At 38.6% G+C, this 24,909-nt stretch overlaps 1 protein-coding gene across 1 annotated transcript in view; it reads left to right on the top strand.

The window, feature by feature from the left end:
- Nucleotides 1–24,909, top strand: part of si:ch211-196i2.1 (collagen alpha-1(I) chain) — a 57,947-nt gene that overhangs the window by 19,260 nt on the left and 13,778 nt on the right. The window contains exons 7-28 of the mRNA XM_061293227.1: nucleotides 12,599–13,228; nucleotides 14,668–14,712; nucleotides 14,914–15,033; nucleotides 15,672–15,710; nucleotides 15,799–15,852; nucleotides 15,920–15,973; nucleotides 17,184–17,291; nucleotides 17,424–17,477; nucleotides 18,072–18,125; nucleotides 18,312–18,356; nucleotides 18,558–18,611; nucleotides 18,897–18,941; nucleotides 19,027–19,080; nucleotides 19,526–19,570; nucleotides 19,667–19,720; nucleotides 19,973–20,017; nucleotides 20,321–20,374; nucleotides 20,783–20,827; nucleotides 20,936–20,989; nucleotides 23,298–23,405; nucleotides 24,056–24,109; nucleotides 24,465–24,518. Of these exons, the coding sequence (XP_061149211.1) occupies nucleotides 12,599–13,228; nucleotides 14,668–14,712; nucleotides 14,914–15,033; nucleotides 15,672–15,710; nucleotides 15,799–15,852; nucleotides 15,920–15,973; nucleotides 17,184–17,291; nucleotides 17,424–17,477; nucleotides 18,072–18,125; nucleotides 18,312–18,356; nucleotides 18,558–18,611; nucleotides 18,897–18,941; nucleotides 19,027–19,080; nucleotides 19,526–19,570; nucleotides 19,667–19,720; nucleotides 19,973–20,017; nucleotides 20,321–20,374; nucleotides 20,783–20,827; nucleotides 20,936–20,989; nucleotides 23,298–23,405; nucleotides 24,056–24,109; nucleotides 24,465–24,518 (1,869 nt within the window). The remainder of the gene's footprint in view (nucleotides 1–12,598; nucleotides 13,229–14,667; nucleotides 14,713–14,913; nucleotides 15,034–15,671; nucleotides 15,711–15,798; nucleotides 15,853–15,919; nucleotides 15,974–17,183; nucleotides 17,292–17,423; nucleotides 17,478–18,071; nucleotides 18,126–18,311; nucleotides 18,357–18,557; nucleotides 18,612–18,896; nucleotides 18,942–19,026; nucleotides 19,081–19,525; nucleotides 19,571–19,666; nucleotides 19,721–19,972; nucleotides 20,018–20,320; nucleotides 20,375–20,782; nucleotides 20,828–20,935; nucleotides 20,990–23,297; nucleotides 23,406–24,055; nucleotides 24,110–24,464; nucleotides 24,519–24,909) is intronic.

The raw sequence follows: 24,909 nt of genomic DNA, 5'->3' as shown, positions 1-24,909 counted from the left end.
CTGTGGTCATCTCTTGGGATCCTACAAGTCAAAAGTGCAATCTGGTTATCGTACATGTCATGTCATGTTGGCGCTGACTGTGCACTTTAAGCCTGACTCCTCACTCTCAGGAGTAAAATAGATTTGCATCAATCATTATTTTCATTCATGTCATTTATTGCTCATGTTTGAGAAAACAAAGAGTTTCCTGACTAAAAAATCTGAGGCAGGTGGTTTATCGTAATTCTGTAATAAAGCCAATTCTTTTTTCCCTCATATCTGGTGCAATCGTACATTTAAATTTGTTCTCTAAGGCTTGGCTGGCAAGAGGCAAAACATTTATTACGACCAAAACTCTATGCATGCGAAGAGCAACACAGCAAATCCTCATAATCCTCATTGGCAAATTTTCCTCAGACACTGACAGTGATAATGAGAGAGGATGAGAAAGTGTGTAACAGTAGTTTTGTGGCTGTTTCTTTGTGACACTGAAGAGAGAACTTTTGTCGATCGAGTGTGTGGGAGGAGAAAGATGAAGATAGCAATCAATGACTTTTCTGAGAGGCTACTGTGTTTGGCAATTTGGGTAGAAACCTTTTACTGGTGTTTAGAGTAAAAGTCTGACATATTTACCATGCCATATGTGTATGTGTGTGCGTGTGTTTATCTGTTATATGTGTGTTATAATGTGGCATGTATACCGCTCAAGATAATGAGCCTGTTAAAGCTTTGCTTATAGTTTCACTCTCAACCCAAATATTTGCTTTATAGAATATTAAAAATTCAATTATAATAAAGATATGCACATGTATGCCAATAACTTGACGGGAATTACAAGTTTCAAAGTTTTTATTTGCAGCTCTTTTGTCAACATTGTCAATTTCCAACAATTTTCCAAAAAATGCAAGAGACAGTGTCACTTGTCGTGTAGTGGTTTAAAGCTAACATGGGATTGATTACCGTTTTTTTCCATGTATAATGCGCGAAATTTAACTAATTTATTGTCCTAAAATCTGGGGTGCGCATTATACATGGGTACAAAAAACCCCTTTTTTTTTTTTTTTTTTTTTTTTGAGGCCGCCATTACAGATGCGCTTTCTTCTCTGCTGTTCACTTCAAACACGCTCCATACGAACACAATGCTCTCGTATCAGACGCTTGCTCGATCACCTGCTCGTTTTGCTGTCACAATGTACCCTACACAAATCCAAAACATTTCTTCGCTATTGAGTTTGCTAGCGCATGCGCAGTGATACTGACCGGCAGAATAACATCCGGTTGTTCCCAAAGATGATCTTTTTTCTGAAATAATTTTACGTTAACGGACTTAAGTAGGAGTCGAAATTTGGGTGTGTATTATACATGGGTACAGGCTTTTTTTCCAGCATCAACATGCCATTTTTAGGGTGCGTATTATACATGGGGGCGCATTATACATGGAAAAAAACGGTATTTCTCTAACTAAAGTAGTCTGTTTTCTTTTTTTGCCAAATTACACAAAACAACTTTCGGAAAAAATATTTTCAAAATGAAAGATCCGCTTATAACATAAAATGATTATACTTACTTTCCATTACAAGACGTAGTGAGGGCTGATTTGGTCATATTGTTTCCAGTTCTGGTCTAGAGGCACAGATGAATTGCAGTGTCTTAAAAAAAAAGAAAAGAAAGGAATTCTTCAATTCTGGAGCAATCGTCAGACACCTATCGTTAGAAACCACCATAATTCCTTGAAAGAAACATTTGTTAAATGTTACAAAGTGGAAGCATGGATTATATCAAGAGCCTCAAAATGCCAAGTTTATGTTCTCTTAAGAATGTTCTGTACACTGTCAGGCTTTTCTTTGTGGAGCCCATTGCCATCTATTCAGAAGTAACTCCTGACCCCCCCCCCCCCCCCCCAAAACTAACTGCGTCCATTGTGAAATAATTCCACAGACAAAGCCCTCGAATGATCAAGTAGGACAAGAAGTTGTTTGTTGACAGAATCTACAGCTTGGATAATGGGAAAACAAGGAAGCATTTCTGTAGGAATAGAGTAATTGAAAAAAAACCTAGTTCGTGTCACTGAGCATAACTGATTGATAGTCCCACTGTCAATTCAATTGTGAGGCAAGACATGTTAAAAACTCCGCTACTGTAATGCCCTATGTGTGACTCATCAAAAACTTGCTTAGTAGCGAATTCCTGAAGAAAATTTGTTACAGCATGACCTTTTGAAAAAAAATATTGCATGATTCTAGCACGTAGTAACATGCGGAGAGGCACTTTGTAGAAAATGAGAGGACTTGACAGAATCATTGTTCAACTATTGGATCGGGACGCATTATAGATGGATCATGGACAGTTGGTAAAAAATTACAGGCGTGTCTCTTTCTGATGGGACCAACATACCACTTTTTTAGATTATAAACATCTGCTCATGAACTAGTTTTTGCACCATTTTAAGAATCCAGGAACTGATCAGGTGGCACAAGTCCTTAGTCACATTGCCACATTGAACAGGTATGCTTGTGTATTGTAGTTACAATTGGGCATATAGAAGATATATTTCCAAAGGAGGTTTTAAAGAGTATATTTTATTAACCGCTGTTATGGAAGTTGGACACCAATGGCAATTGTAGAATTTTACCTCATTACTCGTCAGTGTACCATCAAAATGATTCCATTGGTACTAATTCAAGAGCTTTTGGCATGAAGTATGTGAACATCCACATTCTGCTCCATCAACAACTTGCAATCCATAAGGACAGACATCACCTCACCGCAGGCTGCATCTGCCTTGAAAACATAAACGAGGACTTTTATTGCTCGTGCCAGACAGCTCTGGAAGTCATTTAGTGGAGAGGTTGAGGAAGATGTTGCGCTGGGAAGGTGTCGAGAACTCAACGGAAAGCACTCATTTGTCTTGCTTGTCTGCATTGCCTCTGCCAAAACAAATGCATGGATGAGGTTTTCACCCTGAATCAACAGCTCTGGCTCATTGACCTTTTATTTCTACTAGGACGCCGCTTTTATTACACTTGAAGTGATACTTGCCATTTATTACTTCACTTTATGGTCAGAGGTTCTCTTCTTTTGGAGCCAGTTCAGTCAATGAAGATGTGATTCGAGAATGCAAAGCGATATTTACCTCTAATGTGGTTTCTTCTTGGAATCTGGATATCATGAAATCCCTCTCTCCTTATCGGTCCTCAGAGATTGTTCATGCTTTTGCTTGTGAGCAAGCTGCTTGGAATCGAAACCCAGCGAGTAAGGAGAACCCCACATTATCTCATATTTGCTTACTTTCTTTTTTATTCTTTGTTGAAAAGTCTCGTAATGTATTTAGTCTTGTTTTTTCATGACACCAATAAATCTTTGTAGCGTGGTTGCTTGATTACAATGTAGAGTAATTATAAAAAAATGCAAGCTGTTATTCACTCTTTGGGTTTTTTAATGAATTTTAAATCGTTTCTAGATGTGAGTTTCAGTTTTCCTAGAGGTTCTTAAAATCCCTTCAGATAATTTAATTATAATGTTATTTTTTTTACTGTATTGATATTTCTTTCAAGTGGGTTTCTGTTCTTAAAAAAGTCCAGTGTGAAATATTGGAATTGCATAAAAATCTGTTCAGTTACATAAAACATCCACCCTTGTGATTTTGTTTTTTTAAATGCAGATTATGTATGAAAGGTTATACCAGTGAATAGGGGTGTGCACCTTGTGTGGGTGTGTAGCTGAGCACTGGATCAACCTCTTTTGCTGAGGTCTGCATGTGGCTATGAATGAAACAGCTGAAGTCCAAACAGATCGGCAGTATCTCCTCTACAGTCATGTTCTTTCCTCTTGGATGGTGGCTGTTGCTTGGATGCTTGCTGTTGGATTTAGATGGGCAGTATGTGCAGAGTCAAAGGCAACAAAAACAAAAGGTACAAGTAGAACTGCATTTATTGATTGCATTCTGATGGTGAAAACTTTTTGTGGATGCTCTTAACTGAGATAATAGGAGATAAACTGTTCTGGATGTTCTCCGTATTTAGTATGTGCAATTCTAGTGTTTACTAATAAAGTAAAATTGAACCTGAGTAATTACATTGTTGAAACTGTTCTTTATTTGCTTTTTTTAAAAATTTCAAACGAATTTCATGAACATTGAGCAAGTTTTTACTTTAAGGCTAATAAATGCTTTTTTTTTTTGCTTCTTTATACAGCATACTAATTGCTTAACAAGGCTGTGTTCAAAATATTTGAGCCTCCATTCTAATTATTTTTTTTTTTTTTACTAATGTCTCATCAAGCTCGAAATCTGTTTGGAATATTAGCTGCCGTACTATTCCATTGTGCAACTATAGCTACTCAAGAGTGTCAAATTATTAGAAACATTAGTACCTTCATTTTCTGAAAAGAAGTAACTACTTTTTTCCCCGTGCTTCGAACCCCATGGCCTCAAGTGACCCTGTTAATTTATATATTTTTTTTTACTAATGAGCTTTCTGCTGCCAATACTTTAACTGATAGGCTGACCAATGAAATCACAATGGACTAATGAAACTGAGGTCACATCCTACTAAATATCACCCTGCCAGTGATATGAAGCCTTGTATTCAGATTCAAATGAAACAGACCGACCAAACGGAAAGAAAATTCAGTTTAGATGTCACGTGATCTATTCCGATCTGCCATTTCTATTGTCCGACGTTAATCTGAACCCTTTTTTTTCAGCCATGTGACATGTGAAGATCAATGTAAACATCACGTAATGTATCGAGGAGGAATTCATTTGCAAAATGAGCAAAGTAGTTGGGATTGTTTCAACACTTTTATTTAAGTAACAGTTTGATAAAAATAAGTTACAAGATTCCCATCACACATGAGCTTGGGAGGACATTGCATTGTTTTTTTTTTTTTATAATTCAATCTTTTTAAGACTTTCTCTTTGCAAATATCGCATGTTATAGCATGGATACCTTGGGCAAATAAAGCTAAGCGGGCATATTTTTTTATGGCTGACTTTAACTGTAGTCCGGATATCACAGTAGTATTTTTTTTTAATCCTGCAGTACCACCACCAACCAGTGTGATGCCATGCAATCAAACAACAAAGCACACAATGATTTTTTTTTAACATAGTTTAGTAGGAATTGTCAATTAAAGGTGAGCGTCATGCTCCTTGTAAAAGCAAGACAGTGCTTGTATTCCATTACTAGTCATTTTGTAAGTGATACAACCTAATAAACTGTTATTGCCTAAGGATAATCTCGTTTATTCTGCATGATAACACATGCCTTCTTCTAACGTAAACCTCTTTAAATTTAAAATGGATTGTACAAATCATTTCAAATCATCATAATTTCTCTATGATAGCACGCTGTTTCCGGAACTACAGGCCAAAGTGTCAAAAGGAATCCTAAACAACAAAGCTAATTGTGGCCTGCTTTTTGGGAGTATTGTGTTCCTTTAGTGGAGAATGTAACGATACCATTGAAATGTAGACACAGTCACTCGTATGACATCAATTGTATTCAAGCTTAGTGATCTGCAGTCAGTTGCTACTGTTTGGCTTTGTCTTTGTATAAGACCTGAGGTGGAAGCCAACTAAACTTATGTATACAAATATTTCAATGTCTTTTGAGGTTCCCTGCACCTCTCAGGCATGCATGCTTCAGAATCTTATATTCCCGGACCACCACTGAGGATTTGGTTCACCCTTTGATCCCAACTAACAGTGGGATTTGTAACATGGGTGGTCCTACAGAGTAAAATAAGAAAAAAAAAACATGACAGCATTAATGCCAGGCTTAGCAAAGTCACAACAGAAGTCACACGCAAACGTTTGTGCATGGATGTAGTTAAGTTTCTGGTTAAGGTATTCTGGAGACGGGATGCTTTTCAACAATGAACAAATTATCTTTGATTCATCTGACTGTATTCCTAACACATCATCAAACTTTTTAGTATTTTGTATTTTTAGAAATCACTGATTCCTTATCGGGATGCTCTGAGGGATTATCTGGAATGCCACAAGATATTTATGATTTATTAATTACATTTGTTTATTGATCTATACAAGCAATGTGTAGTGGAGGAACAATGAAGCGCAGAATAAAGAATACTGTAGAGCATGGGTGTTAAACTTAGTTTTGTCGAGAGCCAATTTATACATGCGGCTTCCCTAAAAGGGCTGTTATGACGATGAAATCAAATAAATGTGGAATCCTCTCATCAAATTGTCATATATCACACTCAAAATCCTTTCTTTTCAAATCAGTTGTCAATGATAGCAGTTTCTTCAATTGTCCAAGTTACTATAACAAATATTTTAAAATCTCAGTTACTTATTGCACATGACACCAATTTTTGAAAAGATTATAGCGAGGGTCATGATTTGCTTATAAGGGCTACATAAAATGATGCGGCGGGCCGGATCTGGCCCCCGGGCCTTGAGTTTGACAAGGGCATGGATTACTGCAACTGTAATACTTTTGTATTCAATTAAAACATTAGTTTTCACAGAAATTAACTATTATTGTGAGTGAATTAAGATGAGAAATCCTCATTTTCTCCTGAAGCCATACTATTTTGGGAATATTTTTGTTTAGTCGTGTGTTTTTACCAATTTAAAATGGCCCAATAAATGTTGGGAAACACTGTCCTAAATCATCAGGCCTTTGCTCTCATTATCCAGATCAGCCAACTGCTACTTTGCAAGACCCAGCCAGTCTGAAAATGTTTGCATACCTGTGTCTTGGCTCGATTTACGGACCTTGCCATTTGATTAGGCCTTTGTACGAGCAAGTTTTCATTGTGCTTGCAAGTGTGTGTTTGTGTATCACTGTGCATGCGCGTGCATTGATAGCGTTCTTGCCTACAGCACTTTGCCATTCAATGGGGCCGCCATCAAGTTGTCATGGCCCAGAACGCTCATAAGAGACGATCTGTCAGCTCTATCCAGACAGACTCTTAAGCGGGATGACAGAGGGCACGGTAATAACCATTAATGCAGTCCAGGTGTAGCCTGCCAACATCTGCCCTCATTCTGAAGGCTTGACTTTCCCTGTTGAGACACTGTGTAATGATGATCCTGCAATTTATGATCACATGCAGGTGCCCTGTAATAAGTTGCACTGAAGCCATTTTTTTCTACCGCCACGTAATATACCAGAGGACATTATGTTTAACGTAGTAAAAACCAATCAGAGGACTGTACGTAATACGTAGATTGCGTACCTCCGTTACCATTGACAAATGTGCAAAGCATTAGGACCCGCTAAAATGGCATCGACAAAGACATGCTTACGAGGCTTTCTGGAAAGCCGGAATCATTGCCGAAGAGCAACGTGACAACCACGAGACAATGACGAGAGGGAACTTGGCATGTGTAATGGGGAATTTGCCCAACTGTTTAATTCGGATACAGAAGATGTTGACTTGGATGGATTTGCGTATGAATACCGATTAATAATAATGTGAGTAGAGTGCATAGTAGCATAAAGTACAACCAGAATCACTGTCTTGCTCCCATGACGGTTTTTGTTTACCGTAAGTCATGGCATGCATGCGCCCTATAATGCGGTGCACCCCATGTGTGGATTAGATACAAAATAGACCCTGCTATTGAGTCTGCGCCTTTTTAAACCAAAGCGCTTTATGGTACGGAAAATACGGTAAATGCATTCCCAATCTTGTTTTGTTCATATATAAGCCGCACTGAACTATAAGCTATATTTTATATAATTTTATATATATATTTATATATGGGCTATATTTTAATGTTTAATTACCATGTACAAGAGGATATGCACTAATCATACAATATAATAAAAATCATCATAAATTCATAGATAAATCGCATTGGACTATAAACTGCCGGGTTTATAGTCCGGAAAATATGGTATTTGCAATATTAGACTTGGGTTTGAAGTTTGTGAAAATTAAACTGGTGACTTTGATTGATTGTAAATTGAACAAAAACACTGTGGTCTTGTCAGATATGGAATAATCACTAGGCCTGCAACTAACAATTATTGTAAGATCGATTAATTGGTTGATTATTTTGTTGATTAATTGCTGAATTAGCAAAAAAAACAAAAAAGTGAATTTCTTTCAGTTTTTCAAATCCATGACATCATCTCAAATTGACTGCAAAAATGCGCAAACATGAATTAATGATTTGGTTACTGATTTGGTTTGTAACATGTCAGACAATTGGCAAAAAAGGTTTATCATAGTTGAACTCCAAATACAAAGCAAATGATTTAACACAAGGGACCTCCAGGGCGGCACTGTGCCGCACTGGTTAGCCCGTCTGTCTCACAGTTAGGAGGGTGTGGGTTTGAGTCCACCTCCGGCGCTCCCTGTGTGGAGTTTGCATGTTTTCCCTGTGCCCATGTGGGTTTTCTCCAGGCACTCAGGTTTCCTCCCATATCCCAAAAACATGCTTGGTAGGCTGATTGAGCACTCCAAATTGCCCCTAGGTGCAATAATTGCACTTTTAAATGATTTCATGGTCCAACCTTTAATCTAACTTTTGCAACGCAAGCCCAAACATGCTTTTTTTTTTCATTGAAGTTGTGATTAATATTTGTTTCTATGCTTTCATAGTCATTCAGTTGAACATGAGCTAGCCATTATGTGGAGTCGCTATGTGTTGCTACATGTTGAAGTACTTTCACCAACCAAATTTAGTGTGTGATCTCATGCTGTGATTATGCACAAAAAGATTTTGTTATACAACACTATTTATGTCATTCTCAATGGAATTCTATCTTTTAACCTGGTCAGAAAAGGTGCTGACTTAGATCCTACATCTCAAATAGAGGGGCCTAAATTGCATGTTCACTAACAGATTGAATGCACGGCTGGTGGTCATGTTGTGCATGATCTTATAAGACTTTGATCTTTTACTGAGATTCCCAAAAGCAGATGCCAAATTGTGCATTTACTCACAGATTGTGTGTGCTGTTGGCAACAAGTGTAGTAAATGAGGTGGAGAACACCGCATTTGAGAGCATTTTGCACTTTAGGTCTGATCGTTAGCCCGGCAAGAGCAAAAAAAAAAGAGATTTGGTGTAATTGAACTGGAGGTTGAGCTCTCCATAGACCTTTTTTATACATACATGCAGTTTGTAATATGTTGCTAATCTGTAATAATATTGTAGGCTTTTCAAATTCAGCATAATTATTATCATCTTTAATATAAATAATTTTACAGCGGCCAACTTTAAATCATCCGCAAATGGAGATCTTGCAGTTCCTTATAAACATACTTTACATGTGCTGATCTCCTGCATGGACTCCAGCAAGCAAATCTGTTCTGCTTCCTCTATTTACATAGACTGTGCGCCTCACCTGCTGTAAGGGAATGAGAGGAGCTTCAATTGGTCGGGACGTTGGAGCAAAAATCTGATTGCATCTATGAAAATACCAAAGAAAGAAAAAGGCACACTATGTGCACAATTAGACCATGCTTTGCACTAGACTGACTTCATAAGGTATATTTAAAGCCTTCCTTTCTTGAAAACCTATAGGATAGTCTTACAGACTGGGAGAAGATAAGCTAAGGGCGATCCAGTGTCAGTTTGACAAGCAGACCAGTCTGCCTGACTTTGCGGAGCAGGATAAGAAAGCATGAAAGGGGCTTTGTGTTCTCTTGGGGTACCTTGTTAGGCCTCTTGCCTGCCTCTGCCCTTCAATCGCATCACATTGCCCCACCGACTTACGCCACATTTTCTTTCAGTTTGTTATTCTTGTAGTAGTTATTGTGTGAGCTTGTGCAGTATTTGTTTTCATAGTAAACAGTTCCCTTTTATTGTACTTTTACTAGACTTCGACTCAACTTTATTCATCCCTTGGGATTGCTCCCTCAGGAAATTCTGGCTCCAGTGGCTCACATAGAAATAGTAGAAAAATGAGTAACAAACAAAGAGAGCAATAAATAAATTGCATAGCTAAGCATTACTCTCTAAGTGCATTTGTTGTATGAGGTGCAAAATGGAACATTGTTTTGTTGTATCTGTCACAATTTTAAAACCGTCTTGTTCAATGAGTATCTGAAAAAGCTTTATTTTAGTTCATTTGTTCATTCATTCATTTCATCATTTCATTCATGCATTCATTCATTCATTTTTTTAATCACTAAACAAAACCAAAGAAACAGCAGTAATTAGTTCATAAACAAAAAGAGGTTTTGAAATAGACTAATTCAAAATTAATTGTTTTGATAAATCGCTAGAATCACAATTTCCAAAAATATTCACTATTTATATCTCTAAATGATTTTGTATTATATATATATTATATATATTTTGTTGTTCTGTATTTGTTGTGTGTTATTGGAGTTACTATGGTGCTTTAACTAAACCGCTTCTGTAGTCGAGGAAATAAAAAAATGAAAAAAACTTTCCAAGCCATCAATAAATCATCCTAGTTTTTGCTGGCACAACTCCCACCTGAACATTGAATCTGACTCACCGTTGTAGCTGTTCTTTCTTCACTTTCTTTAAATGATCCCCTGTACGTTTGTGTTCAACCTGGCCTTCAAAGTGAATTTGTTGTAAATGTTCTGGCAGCATGCAATGGGTCAGGAGTAATATGATAGGGTTGTATGAGCTACTACTGTATGTTCTCCATAGTATGTTGCATATGTTCTGCCCTAAAACCTCTCAGGGTGAGCTCCTGCCACACTCTCGTCTCCTGTGGCTCTTGTACTTTCCATATGTGCTTCCCTTCTCAAACCATTATGAGCTAACAGAATTCACCACATTTATTTTTATCCTGAACCAGGACAGGTGTCAAACTCAAGGCCCGGGGGCCAGATACGGCCCGCCACATCATTTTATGTGGCCCTCGAAGAAAAATTGTGCATCCAATTCGTGTGTCATTACTAGAATTGCAAATCATCTTCACTTTTAATAATATCTTTTTTTTTAATATTTGACCAGTTTTTACTCGTCTGATTTGAAAACAAGTTATTTGTCAGTTTGTTTTGTAGCTTTTACTGTATATAATATGAAGTGCTCATACATTTATTTGGGCTGACAGTCATAATGGCCCTCCGAAAGAAGCTATGACTACAATGCGGACCGCAAAAAAAAAAAAAAATTGACACCCCTGCTCTATTGGGAGAAATATGAAAACGTATTATTATGATTTTGTTTGTGTCAGGTCTGTAAGCATATCTGCCTTTTTTATGTCTATTATAAGGGGCACTAAATAACATCCTTGTGCGCAAGGATTTTGCAAGACTGCTAATATTTGGTTTTACCAGGCCTGCAGCAAGTTGAGTGTAGTGTTGTGCGTCTTATCTATGGACCTTTCATGATTTTGATTATAATGTATAATTTGTGCATATTCTCTTACATATGGAAATTAAACAACAAAACACCTGCGGCTAGTCCGGTGCATCTTGAGCAAAACAGGATTTTCCCCGAATTCTAGTTGGTGCGTCTTATATTCTGGTGCAGTTTATAGTCCAGAAATTACTTACAACAAAATAGAACACACTACAATAGTGGCTCTTGTTTTTACCGTTATTGTCCTCTGTGTGATGCAGCAAAGTTCTGCAGGATAGTTCACTTTCTGAATTAAGGGCAATAGAATTTTTGGCCAGAATGCACAAGTGTGAGTAAAACATCCTGGCATTAAAAAAGATTCTGATATCATTATAGTATATAGAGTGAGGTCTTGTATGTTCTCTTCACTGTTTTCAGGTCAAAATTTGCTCTTGAGATTTGCCTGCATGAACATTCCTTCTCCCAATGCCACATTCTTGTATAACCTTATACATTATTGTGCAAAAGCTGCACTTGAATCACAGTGCAATTTTTTAAATTGGTAATTTAAGAGGCACTAACTGTGTAAATGTTTTTGGTTGAAAATTAATAACATTAAATGTGGTGAATTGTGACTTAACCTGATGAATAAAGAAACTTCATGCAGAGTTTGAAGATTTGTGAGGTGCTAAAAGGGGTTGGAGTATACCATGTTATTACAAAGCAATGAATACAGAAATAAAAATACCACTGGGAAGTACAGATAACATTTATAAGTAAAATATTTCAGCATAATAAAATAGATTGAAAGGAAAGATTAACCTTGAGCCAACATAAATTCGTGTTCCCAAGAGGAAAAAAAAGTGATCCAACAATAACGAAACAAATATCTGTGTAGTGGTATTAAGATAGGGTTATTATGAACTCTATAGCGATAATTTATAAACCAGGTCCAAAGAAAAGAAACATCTTGGATTACAACTCTCATTGGCCTATAAAGACAGAAATGTGATGAAGCTGTGAAGCCAATTTTCTCATTGGTGTACTAAAAGTGTGACTGAATTCTCTTTTTGATATTTTTTATAAATCTAAATTATTATCTGATAGCGTCAAGTTGCAAGATCATGACAAAAATAAAAATTGTTTAAACAAACTTATTTTAAAATTGTGCATATGTGCATATTCAAATATGATTTCCTTGCATAAACAAGCTCTGCATTGATATTAATAAATCGTTTTTTATGATTATGCCTAATTTGTAATTGTGGAATGTAATATTCGTAATTGAATTTTGATTAATGCCTTAATTCTGTTTCTCCTGCATGTATCTTACAATCAACGTTTGCTTTCTCTTCTGTATCTCTTAGCAAAATGTGACGTGGCGACGAGGCGCTTCTCGAGGAGATGGGACTCTGCCTTCAGGAACAAATCGTAAAGGTGCTGTAGGACAACGAAAGGTCCTTGTTGTGGATGAAGACACTGAATTATTAGAGCTGACTTCGCAAATTGGCGGGCAAATCAACCCTCAGTGGAAGCCTTTCAAAAGTAGACTCAAGGGAAAACAAAACAGGACGCCTGGAGTGGCCTCAAAGCATTTTGAGGACAATATCACTTCAAATAAAAAGGTTGACCCTGGTGGGAGAACGTCATCACCATTCCCAGGAAAACCAAGCAATGACATCATCAATCTTGACAATAGAAATCCTCGCAAAGACCCCGTTGTGGCATTTACTGCTCCTCCTAAGCTTCTCTTAGATCCCAGACCACCTTTTGACTCTACGGGACAAATCGAGGACATTGATAAATTGACCAGCTACACACAGAACATTACACACACTCACCATCTAGCTAAACTCCAAGTTAAACTTCCAAATAAAAGCAAATCTGGAACCATAACCGTTGTATCGAAAGATGGAGACATGATCTTGGGTTCAGATGGCAATCTGTATCGTCTTAAACCTGGAGCACCAGGCAGGATGGGCCCTCCTGGACAAGAGGTAAGTGTTACTCATTTTGGAATCTGAAACTAATATAAACTTTTCAATTTTTAGAAAGGTTGAATGGTAATAACAATTCTTAGCAACATCTCTATTTTTTAAAAGTAAAGAAAATTTGCAATTTGATTATTGACACATAGTCGATGCACAATTTGTCTTCGCGGGCCAAATATAATTACACTATGAGCCAAATCTGGCCCGCCGCCCACAGTTTGACACCATTGCTCCAGGGTGATGAAGATATGTTTTAGATACTTGTATACATGTTGACTGAGGCTGTCATGTTGATAAATTTGCTTATACATATCACTGAATGGCGAAATTGAATGATAAACCTTCGAGCCAAGGATGTTTGGCTTTGCAGCTAACAAGAAATGTTTTCTATTAGCCACCATCTGAGCTTGATTATAGCGGATGTTACACCACACAAACATGTTGAAACAAGTCTCTAATCTAAGCTCAGATCAGTATTTTTTTTTTTTAGTCCCTAGAAGAGGGTGTGATCGTGTCATTTAATATAGGTGAACCAGACCTTGACGTTACGACTAACTAATTCTGTACTAGTCTTAAATTAAAATGACCAAGATTCATCACTAGCATTACTGTAACCGTATACCTCAAAATATTCTGTTTCTGGCCTGCTTAGTTTGATATAAAAATATTCCGTTTGCAGTCTCTTAGTTTGATATTTATGAACAGTATGTAGGCACGGTGAGCAGATGTTTAGCCGATCCGTCTCAGTTTTTGAGGCCATGAGTTCAAATCTGGGCTCCAGTTTTCCTGTGTGAAGTTTGCATGTTTTTTCCGTGTCTGCATGGGTTTCCTCCGAGTACTTTGTTGAAGCCTATGTTGTCCACTGCCCTGTGATTGATTGGCTGATGACCCGGTTCAGGGTATTCCCTGACTTTTGCTCAGTCAGCTGGGATAGGCTCCAGCACATCCGTGAATCTCGTGAGGAAAAGCAGGACAGAGAAAGCGTGGGTTGATATAGTATATGTAAGGTACTGTATAGTACAGTTGTAAAATATGTGTGTGCACATGTATGTCTTGAAATTGAAAAAAGCTATAATACATAATTCACTGACTGTAATATTTAGCCCTTTACAAAATTATTAGACCACTAAACAATATATTTTATGGGTCGATACGTAAGATGTTTCCAATGTGGGGATAAAAAGATAATTCACTATTAAATGTCATTCTTGTTCAAAATAATAAAATGTTTAGAGCTCACTGAAATTGAAATAATGTATATTAAAGCACTTAATGATGCTGGATGGTTTCCCAGACAAGGTGGTGGTATGCATGTCAGATTTCATTTTTTTTTTTTTTTTTATACATACAACCAATTATACGCATCCAAGAAATGTGTATTGTATTAATTGTATTTTATGCATTTTGCGGTCTATTGAGTATTCACATTGTTATTTAAATTTTAGGGCTGTGTTGGAGAACCTGGGTGGCCTGGATTTAAAGGAGATAAGGTGAGGAAAACCTGTTTTAGACGTAATTAGCTATTTTGTGTTGGCACATTTAAACATTTCTCTCACAAAAGCGAACATTCTGATCACCCACACCATTAAATCAATGTTCAGTGTATATTTTTACTCATAGTAATGTTTCTCTCCTCAGCTCTGAATGTGCCTTTTTCACTATTTCCATGAACTGAATTGTGATTCTCAAAGGGTAAGATCGGCCCTGAAGGGAGTCCAGGAAATAAGGGAGACCGTGGACCTCCAGGACCACCAGGTTTACCAATCCTGTATCTGTGGAGAAATACTGCTGAGGAATGGGCTGCCTTCCAGGTATACACCTGGCTGATAAAAATGCTTTTGGCTGAAACAGGGGTACGCATAAACACTTGGAGGGCACATTATATAAACACTCGACTCAACTTGTTCATTCTCTAATTCGGAAGTTCATCTCACCTAAGTTTTGTAATGATGGCAGGGATTTGTCATTTTAAATATTGTCAAGACGTTTTTTTTTAAATGATAGATAATCGAAACAAAGCAAATTTTGGGTGAAGGTTGATCATAGTAAATTCCAAAATCTCCTCCAGATTATTTTAATGTGTGTATCATGCTTAATTCCCTTGAAGTAAACTGAAAATAAAGACAGAGCTTGTAGTCAGTGTGTGCAAGAACATCTGCGCTCGTCTGCTTATTCTTTGAACAATGACTTCAGCCTAGTGTTGCGGAATGCACCCCCAGATAGTTTGGAATGATGGAGAGCCCCTTATTAGATGAAAAGATGAGAGAATGAATCTGTTTGTAGTTTGTGGTTTATTCTACAAACTTTGAACTTATCTGCAGTAACTCCCATGGTGCCTTTCAATGACAAAGTAAGGAAATGAACTACAGAAAAGTTACAGTAATAGATGAAGGAATAAGAAATGTCATTTGCTAATTTTGTGAATCTTGTCTGTGTTTAATTAATGTAGCAAACCAGTTTCTACCAGATGCTCCATGCTGGTTGGCCTGTAAGTAGGAAGTGATTAATAACACATTAAACAGATTTTTTTTTTATCCTCACTCACAATTAATTGTTAATTTATTGTGATCTTTCAGATTAAAGATGGTCCTGCTGGACCACCTGGAGAGATGGGCAAGACTGGCATGCAGGTTAGGAATTTACACTATCCATGATCAAGGCTCATGCTTGAATGTTCTTTCTGATCTTTCCTCTCAGGGGGCCCCTGGCGAACCTGGGGAACGTGGGCGACCGGGGGTGCCAGGAGATATGGTAAGCATAAATTAAAACTGTTGTTGAACACAACATTTAAGCTAAGTATTGCGCAACACAATTAAAGGTAATTTAAAACAAGTCTCTTGGAAGTCTAGTGTGATGTAATGGAAACAAGCTTGTGTTTTGTACATTGAGAAATCGCAACCTGATTGCCAGACAGCGCACTGGACCAAACATTGAAGTTTGGGATCATTAGAAACACACAGTGGAAATGAAGGATTATAAAGATAGCAAAATTCCATGTCTATGGTTCATGGAAAAGGAAGTCTAAATGATTTGTGAACCTGGTTTCAGTTGTGTCGTTGATATGGACAAATATCTATCATTTCTCAGAATCCGTTACTAGACACTAGTAGTGATGGGAAAATGATGCTACAAATTTGATTAATGTACCAGTTGTATTTTTTCCTCTTCTAGGCAGCAGTGTTGGTTTATAAAGGGGTTCAAGAAATGGCAAGTCAGTGTACTTTGTTGAACACAGCTCCATCAAGAGGAGCCAAAATCTGTCATTGAACTGTCATTGAAATGATGCAATGTCAGTTGTCGTGGCCCTGGGTTCAATTGCCCGGGACGGCACGGAATTAAATGATAGATGGACGGACGGATTTTCGGCATGCAATATGTAAAACAAGCTAAACAGTAAGGTGAATCCAATACATTATTGTACCGAAAGGTGAATTACAAAAAATGGTGAACAGTGCCATCTGCTGGAGCTCATCCAACTACAATGTATCGGCGTATGAGCGTGAATATTTCTGTATGCTGAATACAGTATTGTCAAGTGAAATATTGCTACAGAAACAAATTCCAATCCTTCCATCATGCTACACTCTGCATAAAAGCATGAAATCAATCATCCACCACAGTGTCTAATATAATGTAGTGGGTGTGAGTAAGTGTTTTTTTTTTCTCGATCCATGTATCATTCCTTGTTCTCAAATTGAGTTATTGCTACTCACAATCTTCATGTCAAGATGTGTTGAGCCAGATAATGCCTTGTCTGTGTGATGAACGGCTCCAATAAATCTTCAAGGCTAACATAATTTACAGTTGAGTCTTACGTTGCTAACTCATAGCTGTATTTTTAACGTGTTTCCTTACATCCTTTGTCCATCTTTGTTTGAACATGCTCTCCATAAATTAAATGTTACAGTTGTCTCAAGTATTATATAATATACTTATAATAATTTACTATGTTTTCTGAAAGGGTGAACGCGGCCCCAGGGGTCCTCCTGGAAGAGCAGGGGCTCCAGGCAAAGATGGGGAAAATGGAGAAGATGGTCAACAGGGGTCAAAAGGTGTTGCTGGCTCACAGGTTGGTATTTTATGTGAAGTTCTGTTTTAAAGCTAGAGAGTGATACAGAAATAAATACATAGGTAGTACACGCAACATGTCAAGTGTGTTTATCTAAAATGGAATTAAAGTCCCATTATCAATTGACTTCAGGGTCCATGGGGCTACCGTGGTGAGCGAGGTTCCAAAGGCGAAAAGGGCGATGAGGTGAGTAATTACAGATGTTTTTTGTCATTATGCAGATTTTTGTCTGTGCCTGACTTTGTGGCATGTATTCTATCCATTTTTCATTTTGTTTTAATGTAGACTCTTTTTTACTTTTGTCATATTGGGCTACGATTTACAACTATTTTAATAATCAATTGAACTGTTTAATACTTTGTTGATTAATTGATGCATCGATTAAGAAGTTAAATTATACACGCTCTCTAAACAGTTAATAGATAAGATAATCATTCTCAATTATATAATAATTATTCAATTGATTAGTTGTCAATTCATCGATTCATTTAGGACCTTTAGACAAACGCTATAGAACAAATGAAACACACTTTTGGAGAAGCCTCTGGCTGCTCACTGATCTTACCTCTCATGATGAGATCTACTGACAGCGAGTCTTTTTTTTTTTTTTACACCATTGCTGTTTGAACTCTACAAATTTGAGTTACTCAGTTTTCTGAGTAGTAAATAATGCTAACCTGCAAATGCCTTTCTGTCCTTGTGAGAAATATGCACACTTTGATTCATACAAACAACTAATGTTTTCGTTATTGGCTATTTTTTTCTCTTCCTTCCCAATAGGGCCTCATCGGTAGAAAAGGTCCAAGAGGGCAAAATGGGGAACCTGGCGAGAAGGTACACTTCTGGGTGGCTATGCAAATTTTGAGTAAACTATTATCTGGACTTTTATATGAATATGCAAAGTCTGTACAAAAACTTTTTGCAATGCTCTATGTAACTTCATTAAATAAAATACAGCTTTATTTATTTATAAAGGGCACATCTAACTGATGATTTCTTACTGCTTTTATTACTTTCTAGGGTTCGGCTGGTTTACCAGGGACACCGGGTCCTGTAGGGCCCAGGGTGAGTGGCCTTCACCGATTGCAAATATTTGGACATTGTAATTTTTGTGTCAGAATAATATTGAATATATATATAGTGTAGAATAGTAGTCTGAGAAGATAAAAACACATCACAAGGTTAGTCATGAATGAACACTCATGCTGCTTCTTTGTAGAAAATGACACACTTTGTAAAGATTCTGAATCTGAATAAATTTTGCAGGGGCCTCCTGGGATCCGAGGTGGATATGGTCCAGAGGGCCCACGTGGACTTGACGTGAGTGATATGCCCCCTTTGAGCTTTTATTTATATCAAATCCATGCTTTTTGTGCTCCTTCATGTAGCTACTTCCGTATTTTTTGTTGCCGTAATGTTGGTGTGACCAATAAATACCATTACATGATTGTAATTCCACAAATGGCCCCCCAGATACGATCAATCAATGTAATAAATGTAAAACAAAAAAAAAAACCTTGATGTTGTTTTCTGATGGATGCTTTCGAAGTCTTTTTTGTTAGCTATTATATTGTAGTACACTACATAATATCTACTCATGTCCAGGGGGAGCATGGATTGGACGGCCCACCAGGTTTTCCGGGTCTGACGGTAAACTGACGACATTCAAAGAGAAAAATAATAATTTACGTTCTACACTAATAGTGTTTTGCATTTTGTGTGTTTGTCATTGAAGGGTGCACCAGGCCTCACAGGGCAAGTCGGTGCTCAAGGAGTTAATGGCTCAAGGGTAAAATGGAACCACTCATGTTATCTAAGACAATTCACTTTTGAAATATGAAAAATGTTTACCGTGTTTTCCGCACTATAAGGCACACCTAATAACCTCCAATTTTCTCAAAAGCCGACAGTGCGCCTTTCAAATGGACCAATATTGAGCCACTACAGCAGGCGTGTCCAAAGTCCGGTCCGTGGGCCAAATGTATATATACTATATATGGACACATTTTTAAAATGGGCCATTCATTGAAGGTGCGCCTTATAATCCGGTGCGCCTTATAGTGCGGAAAATACGGTAATATTTTTTTTTGCAAAATCTTACGATATATTTGTCATCATAGCAAGAGTTTTTTAGAGTTAACGTATTGACTCAACAAAAAACTTGTTTTGCTATTGAGACCCTTCTCTGTTGACTAATTACTCTGAATGACTTGTTTATTTTTTTGCTCTTCTAGGGAGATGTTGGCCCTGCAGGCAATGTTGGCCGCAAAGGTCCACAGGTACTAAATTAAATTTAAAAGCTCCCACGCAGTGTTTACCAGCAGTCATTTTCACGTGTTTCTTGTATTTCATGCCTTTTATTTTTGTCTGACCAGGGACCCCCGGGTTTAGATGGACAAATGGGGCCCACAGGACCCAGAGGGCGCCAAGTAAGTAAAATTAATGAACCAGTGTGCTTACGAGGCACACTTTGATGTAACACCCCAAACTAAAGTTCTGATTATTGGTGTCAATGGTATGCATGAGGGGAGGGTTCGCTCAGTGTCTTTAGAAACAAGGATATATGTGGTATCTAAAATAGCGTAGAGAACTTTTCTGACTGCTTTATTTTGGTGTTTAACTATAATGCCGTAGTGTGACCTGTGTCATGAATGTTGAGCTATTTTCACATTTGTTTACAGGGAACACCAGGACGAAGTGGTGGAGCCGGGCCAAAAGGAGATCCTGTAAATATTTTGTTGGCATATATGTTTTGCTTTAAAAAAAAAAATGCAGTAGAGCGTAAATTGTAATTTCACTTTGTAGATGAAATATAATCTAAAAATGAGAATTAAAATTTTCAATCTGTATCATAATCAGGAAGTGATTTGTATATGTAAACATTACAGCCATTTTAAATTGCAAGTTCATCATTTCCAATTCTGCCTCCAAATACATAATTGGTTTAAAGTTAAAATGGTTCAACTTGAATGGACTTTACATTTTTCCTTCTTTGTTGTGTGATTGTTTGCTATTTGTTTTCACTCTAGGGGCCTGTGGGTACAGTGGGGATGCGGGGTGAACCTGGATTTGAAGGACCAGTGGTGAGTTGGAGTAATTGTGAGCGGGGAGTGGTACCAGCACCAAATGGTCCATGGCCAGGGACTGTTGTTATATATTACTGTATATATTACATTTACAAAAACAGAGGACATATTAAACTCAATATTTTGCATGGGGTTGACATTTTTAATTTCCATTTTAAACAGTGCCCCTTGACATTTTAACTCAACCTTGCCTGAAACTTGTACTCTACGTTAGTTTTGTTTGAAAACATCACCAGCACAACAATGCCACCTAGTGGCTGACTGCCTCCAGGCGCTCTAGACTTAACTTTCTACTGTATAAGTACTATGTCTCAAATATTTTCTTTCTTTCAGCTTTTTTTTCCCCAAGTCATTTATTTGCTGATTAATTGACACAAGAAATCATCGTGCTGACCTTTTGTTCAGGGTACACCAGGAGAGGCCGGTCCACCGGGTTTCCCTGGAGTAACGGTAAGCGCTCATAAGTAAAATTATTATTTAATGTAATTTTTTTCACTTCTTTCAGCTCCTTATGAATGCTAATGATTAATAATCCTGAAAGCTGCTTTTTATTTACAGGGCATTCGAGGATCTGATGGGGACAAGGGGATTCCAGGTCCTAAAGGAGATAAGGTCGAAAAGAACTTGATATCTTTCTTAGATTCAAGATTCAAGATTCAAGATTCAAGAGTTTTTTATTCGCCATGTTTGAGCGTGCCAAACAAGGAATTTGACTTCGGTAGAAACACACCCTCTGTTCAACATTTAGGTGACTAACAACATTCAGGACATGTGAATAATGCAAAAACAGTGTAGACAAATTCAAGAAGGTGTGAGGAGCAGGATGTTATTGCACAGTAATGTCTCTGAGACTCTATGAGTGGTGTGAGTTCATCAGAGCAACAGCCTGGGGGAAGAAGCTGTCTCTGTGTCTGCTGGTTTTGGCGTACCGAGCTCTATAACGCCGTCCGGAGGGGAGTAGTTCAAACAGACTGCAACCCGGGTGAGAAGGGTCTGTAGAGATGTTCCTTGCCCGATTCCTGGTCCTGGACAGGTACAAGTCTTGGATAGATGGGAGGTTGATTCCAATGATCTTTTCTGCAGTTCTGATTGTCCGTTGTAGTCTGTGCTTGTCTTGTTTGGAGGCCGATCCAAACCAGACAGTGATGGAGGTGCAGAGGACAGACTGGATGATGGCAGTGTAGAAGGTCTTCAGAAGCTCTCGCGGCAGGTTGAACTTCTTGAGCTGTCTCAGGAAGTACAGCCTCTGCTGGGCCTTCTTCCGGACAGAGTCTATGTGGCCGGTCCATTTCAGGTCCCGAGAGATTGTGGTTCCCAGGAACTTGAAGGTGTCTGTGGAAAGAATAGTATTACTGCGGATAGTGAGGGGTAAAAGTGGTGAAGGGTCTCGCCTGAAATCCACTGTCATCTCCACGGTCTTGAGCGGGTTCAGCTCCAGATGGTTTTGACTGCACCAGTGGACCAGCCGCTCCACCTCCTGTCTGTACGCAGTCTCATCACCGTCCTGGATCAGTCCGATGAGAGTGGTGTCGTCTGCATACTTCAGGAGCTTCACACGAGAGTCACCTGAGGAGAAATCATTGGTGTAGAGGGAGAAGAGCAGTGGGGAGAGGACGCACCCCTGAGGGGCTCCAGTGTTGGTGGTCCGGGTGTCAGATGTGGTGCCCCCCAGCCTCACACGCTGTCTCCTGTTGGTCAGGAAGCTGGTGATCCACTGACAGGTGGAGGCAGGCACCGCAAGCTGGATGAGCTTCTGTTGGAGGATGTCAGGGGCGATGGTGTTGAACGCCGAGCTGAAGTCCACGAACAGGATCCTGGCGTACGTTCCTGGGGTGTCCAGGTGGTGCAGGATGTAGTGCAGTCCCATGTTGACCGCATCATCCACTGACCTGTTTGCCCGGTAGGCAAACTGGAGGGGATCAAGCAGGGGGCCCGTGACCTCCTTCAGGTGGTTCAGCACTAGCCTCTCGAACGATTTCATGACCACAGATGTCAGTGCGACGGGTCTATAGTCATTCAGACCTGTGATGGCGGGCTTCTTGGCTACTGGAACGATGGTGGAGCTCTTGAAGCACGAGGGCACCTCACACAGCTCCAGAGAACGGTTGAAGATCCGTGCAAAGGTGGGCGCCAGCTGCTCAGCGCAGACTTTCAAGCAGGAAGGTGACACGCCGTCTGGGCCCGGTGCCTTCCTGGTCTTTTGTCTCCGGAACATCTGGCGCACTTCCTCCTCGCGGACCTGGAGTGCGGGCGCGGGCTCTGCAAGAGAGTGAGTGGGTGACAACGATGATAGAGGTGTGGACAGAGCAGTTGTGGGGAGAGGTGAGTATGTAGATTGTGTTGCAGGAGGTCCCGTTGTGTGGGAGGACCGATCAAACCTGCAGTAGAACTTGTTTAGCTGGTTAGCAAGTCTTGGGCTCTCTACAGGACGGGTGGTTCGTTTCTTGTAGCCCGTGATGCTCTGCAGACCTTTCCACACCGTTGAGGGATCAGGATTGGCAGAGAGGTGTCTCTTCAGGTTCTCCCCGTAACACCTCCTGGCTTTCCTGACCTCTTGGTTCAGCGCGTTTCTGGTCTGCCTGAACAGCTCGCGGTCGCCACTCCTGTAGGCCTCCTCCTTGTATTATTCGAATGAAATATAGTATATAAATGAACAATTTGCACAAATAGCACCTTAAATGAAGGCAATTTACTACAAGCATTGCGCCCTCCAAAAGAGGCACCTTCGAGTTAACACTCACAAAGGTCACACTGCAATTTACCCAGTAAAGCACTGAAGGACTTGATCAACTAAAACTAACTTTTTTTCTTTGGGGCTGCATAAAAATGAAAGATACGGGTGCCACTTTGACATTCTTCACCGAACGATTGTGTTGATTGTGTGCCTTGTCTTAATTACGGTTTCTGGTGTTTCTTTTAGGGTTTTCTAGGAGCAACAGGGATAAGAGGTTCTCAGGGGGAGACAGGCCCCGATGGGTTTCCAGGATACATTGGGGCCAAGGGTCCATCTGGTCCCAAAGGCATTGAGGTAAAATGTACAACACATTTGCTATGTTTTGGTCTAGTGCATTTTCTACGATAGATAATGAAAATAGCTGAAGGTAAGAATATTTCAGTCCTCAACAACATCTTGTGTCTATATTATTTATATTTGGGGTATCAATTACCCCAATGTATGCTTAAGAATATGGAGGTTCTTCCCTAATCGAATAAACACAAAACCTCATAAATGCTGTTAAGAATTTTCAGGTTCTTGCCAATTTAAATGAGCAGGTTTATTATTAAAATGATCCATTAATTTTCTATGTCTTGTCCCCACGGGGGTATCAGGCCTGCTGGAACCTACAAAAAGGTGTTTGTGAAGAGGTAGTTACATTTAAAAAATAAAGGTGACACCAAATAAATACAAAGTCAATGAATAATTAGAAATCCATTTATGGAAAATGCAAGTAGAATTGAGTGCTGTGAATGCATGTTAAAAAGTCAGATCATTTGAGAATTTATGAATTTTAGAAATCAATACTCAATGTACTACATGATTTAAACTTATAATTTCTTGTTCGGTGTTTTAATTATCTTTTTAGTTGGCTTTATAAGAAAATGACTATTGAAAGGTGTACTACTATAACATACATGATTCTTTGTGTTTCCTTGTTTAACTCCTCTTTCCTCATACAGGGCGGGAATGGTGAAGCGGGGAGGCAGGGAAAACAGGGGAGTAGTGGGTTAAAGGTCAGTGGCACTTTTGTCCCTGCACATTACCTACCACAGCTATCTTTGACTCTTTTTTGAATGTTTCTTTAATAGTCGAACCGTAATAGATTGTTAAGCAGCGGGATCTGTATTTTACTGTAATTATGGGTTAACGGGATTTGTGAGCGATTTAAGATCCTACCCCGTACCTGTCCACCAATAAGTAAATTTCCTATATTTTACTTATTTTTGCTTTTGTTGACATAATTTCAAACATCTACGGAGTTCATTGGCATATTTGAACATTGCTGGTTGTTTGTGTATCTTCAAAAATAATTTGTTTTCGTGTTGAACAAGAACAGTCACGATCATAAATATTTTAACTTTCTTCAAGGGTAACAGAGGACCAGATGGACGAAAAGGCAAAACAGGGCCCAGAGGGAACAGGGTAAATCTCTTGTGTTTTTCAAGAATTTATAATTGCCTTTACATAAAAAGCCTCTTAATACAAAAATAAAAGGAGAAAACATTTGGAATAAGAATGCAACAATGTCACTTAAGTGTATACTTTTGCCTGAACATGCTAAACAGAGTTTAACCATCCTGATTATATTTGTGGTTGAAATATTCAACTACCGTAATTTTTGGACTATAAATCGCACCGGAGTATAAATCGCACCAGCCATAAAATGCCCAAAAAAGTGAAAAGAAAACATATATATGTATATAAGTCGCTCCTGAGTATAAGTCGCCCCCCCACCCAAACTATGAAAAGAACCGCGACTTATAGTCCGAAAATTACGGTAGTTTTTTTTTTAAATAATCCAAGCTCGCCATGA

Source organism: Syngnathus typhle, linkage group LG12 (assembly GCF_033458585.1).
Source record: "Syngnathus typhle isolate RoL2023-S1 ecotype Sweden linkage group LG12, RoL_Styp_1.0, whole genome shotgun sequence".
Classification (NCBI taxonomy): Eukaryota; Metazoa; Chordata; class Actinopteri; order Syngnathiformes; family Syngnathidae; genus Syngnathus; species Syngnathus typhle.
The sequence above is the reverse complement of the archived record's forward strand: the minus strand, read 5'-3'. Positions and strand labels throughout refer to the sequence as shown.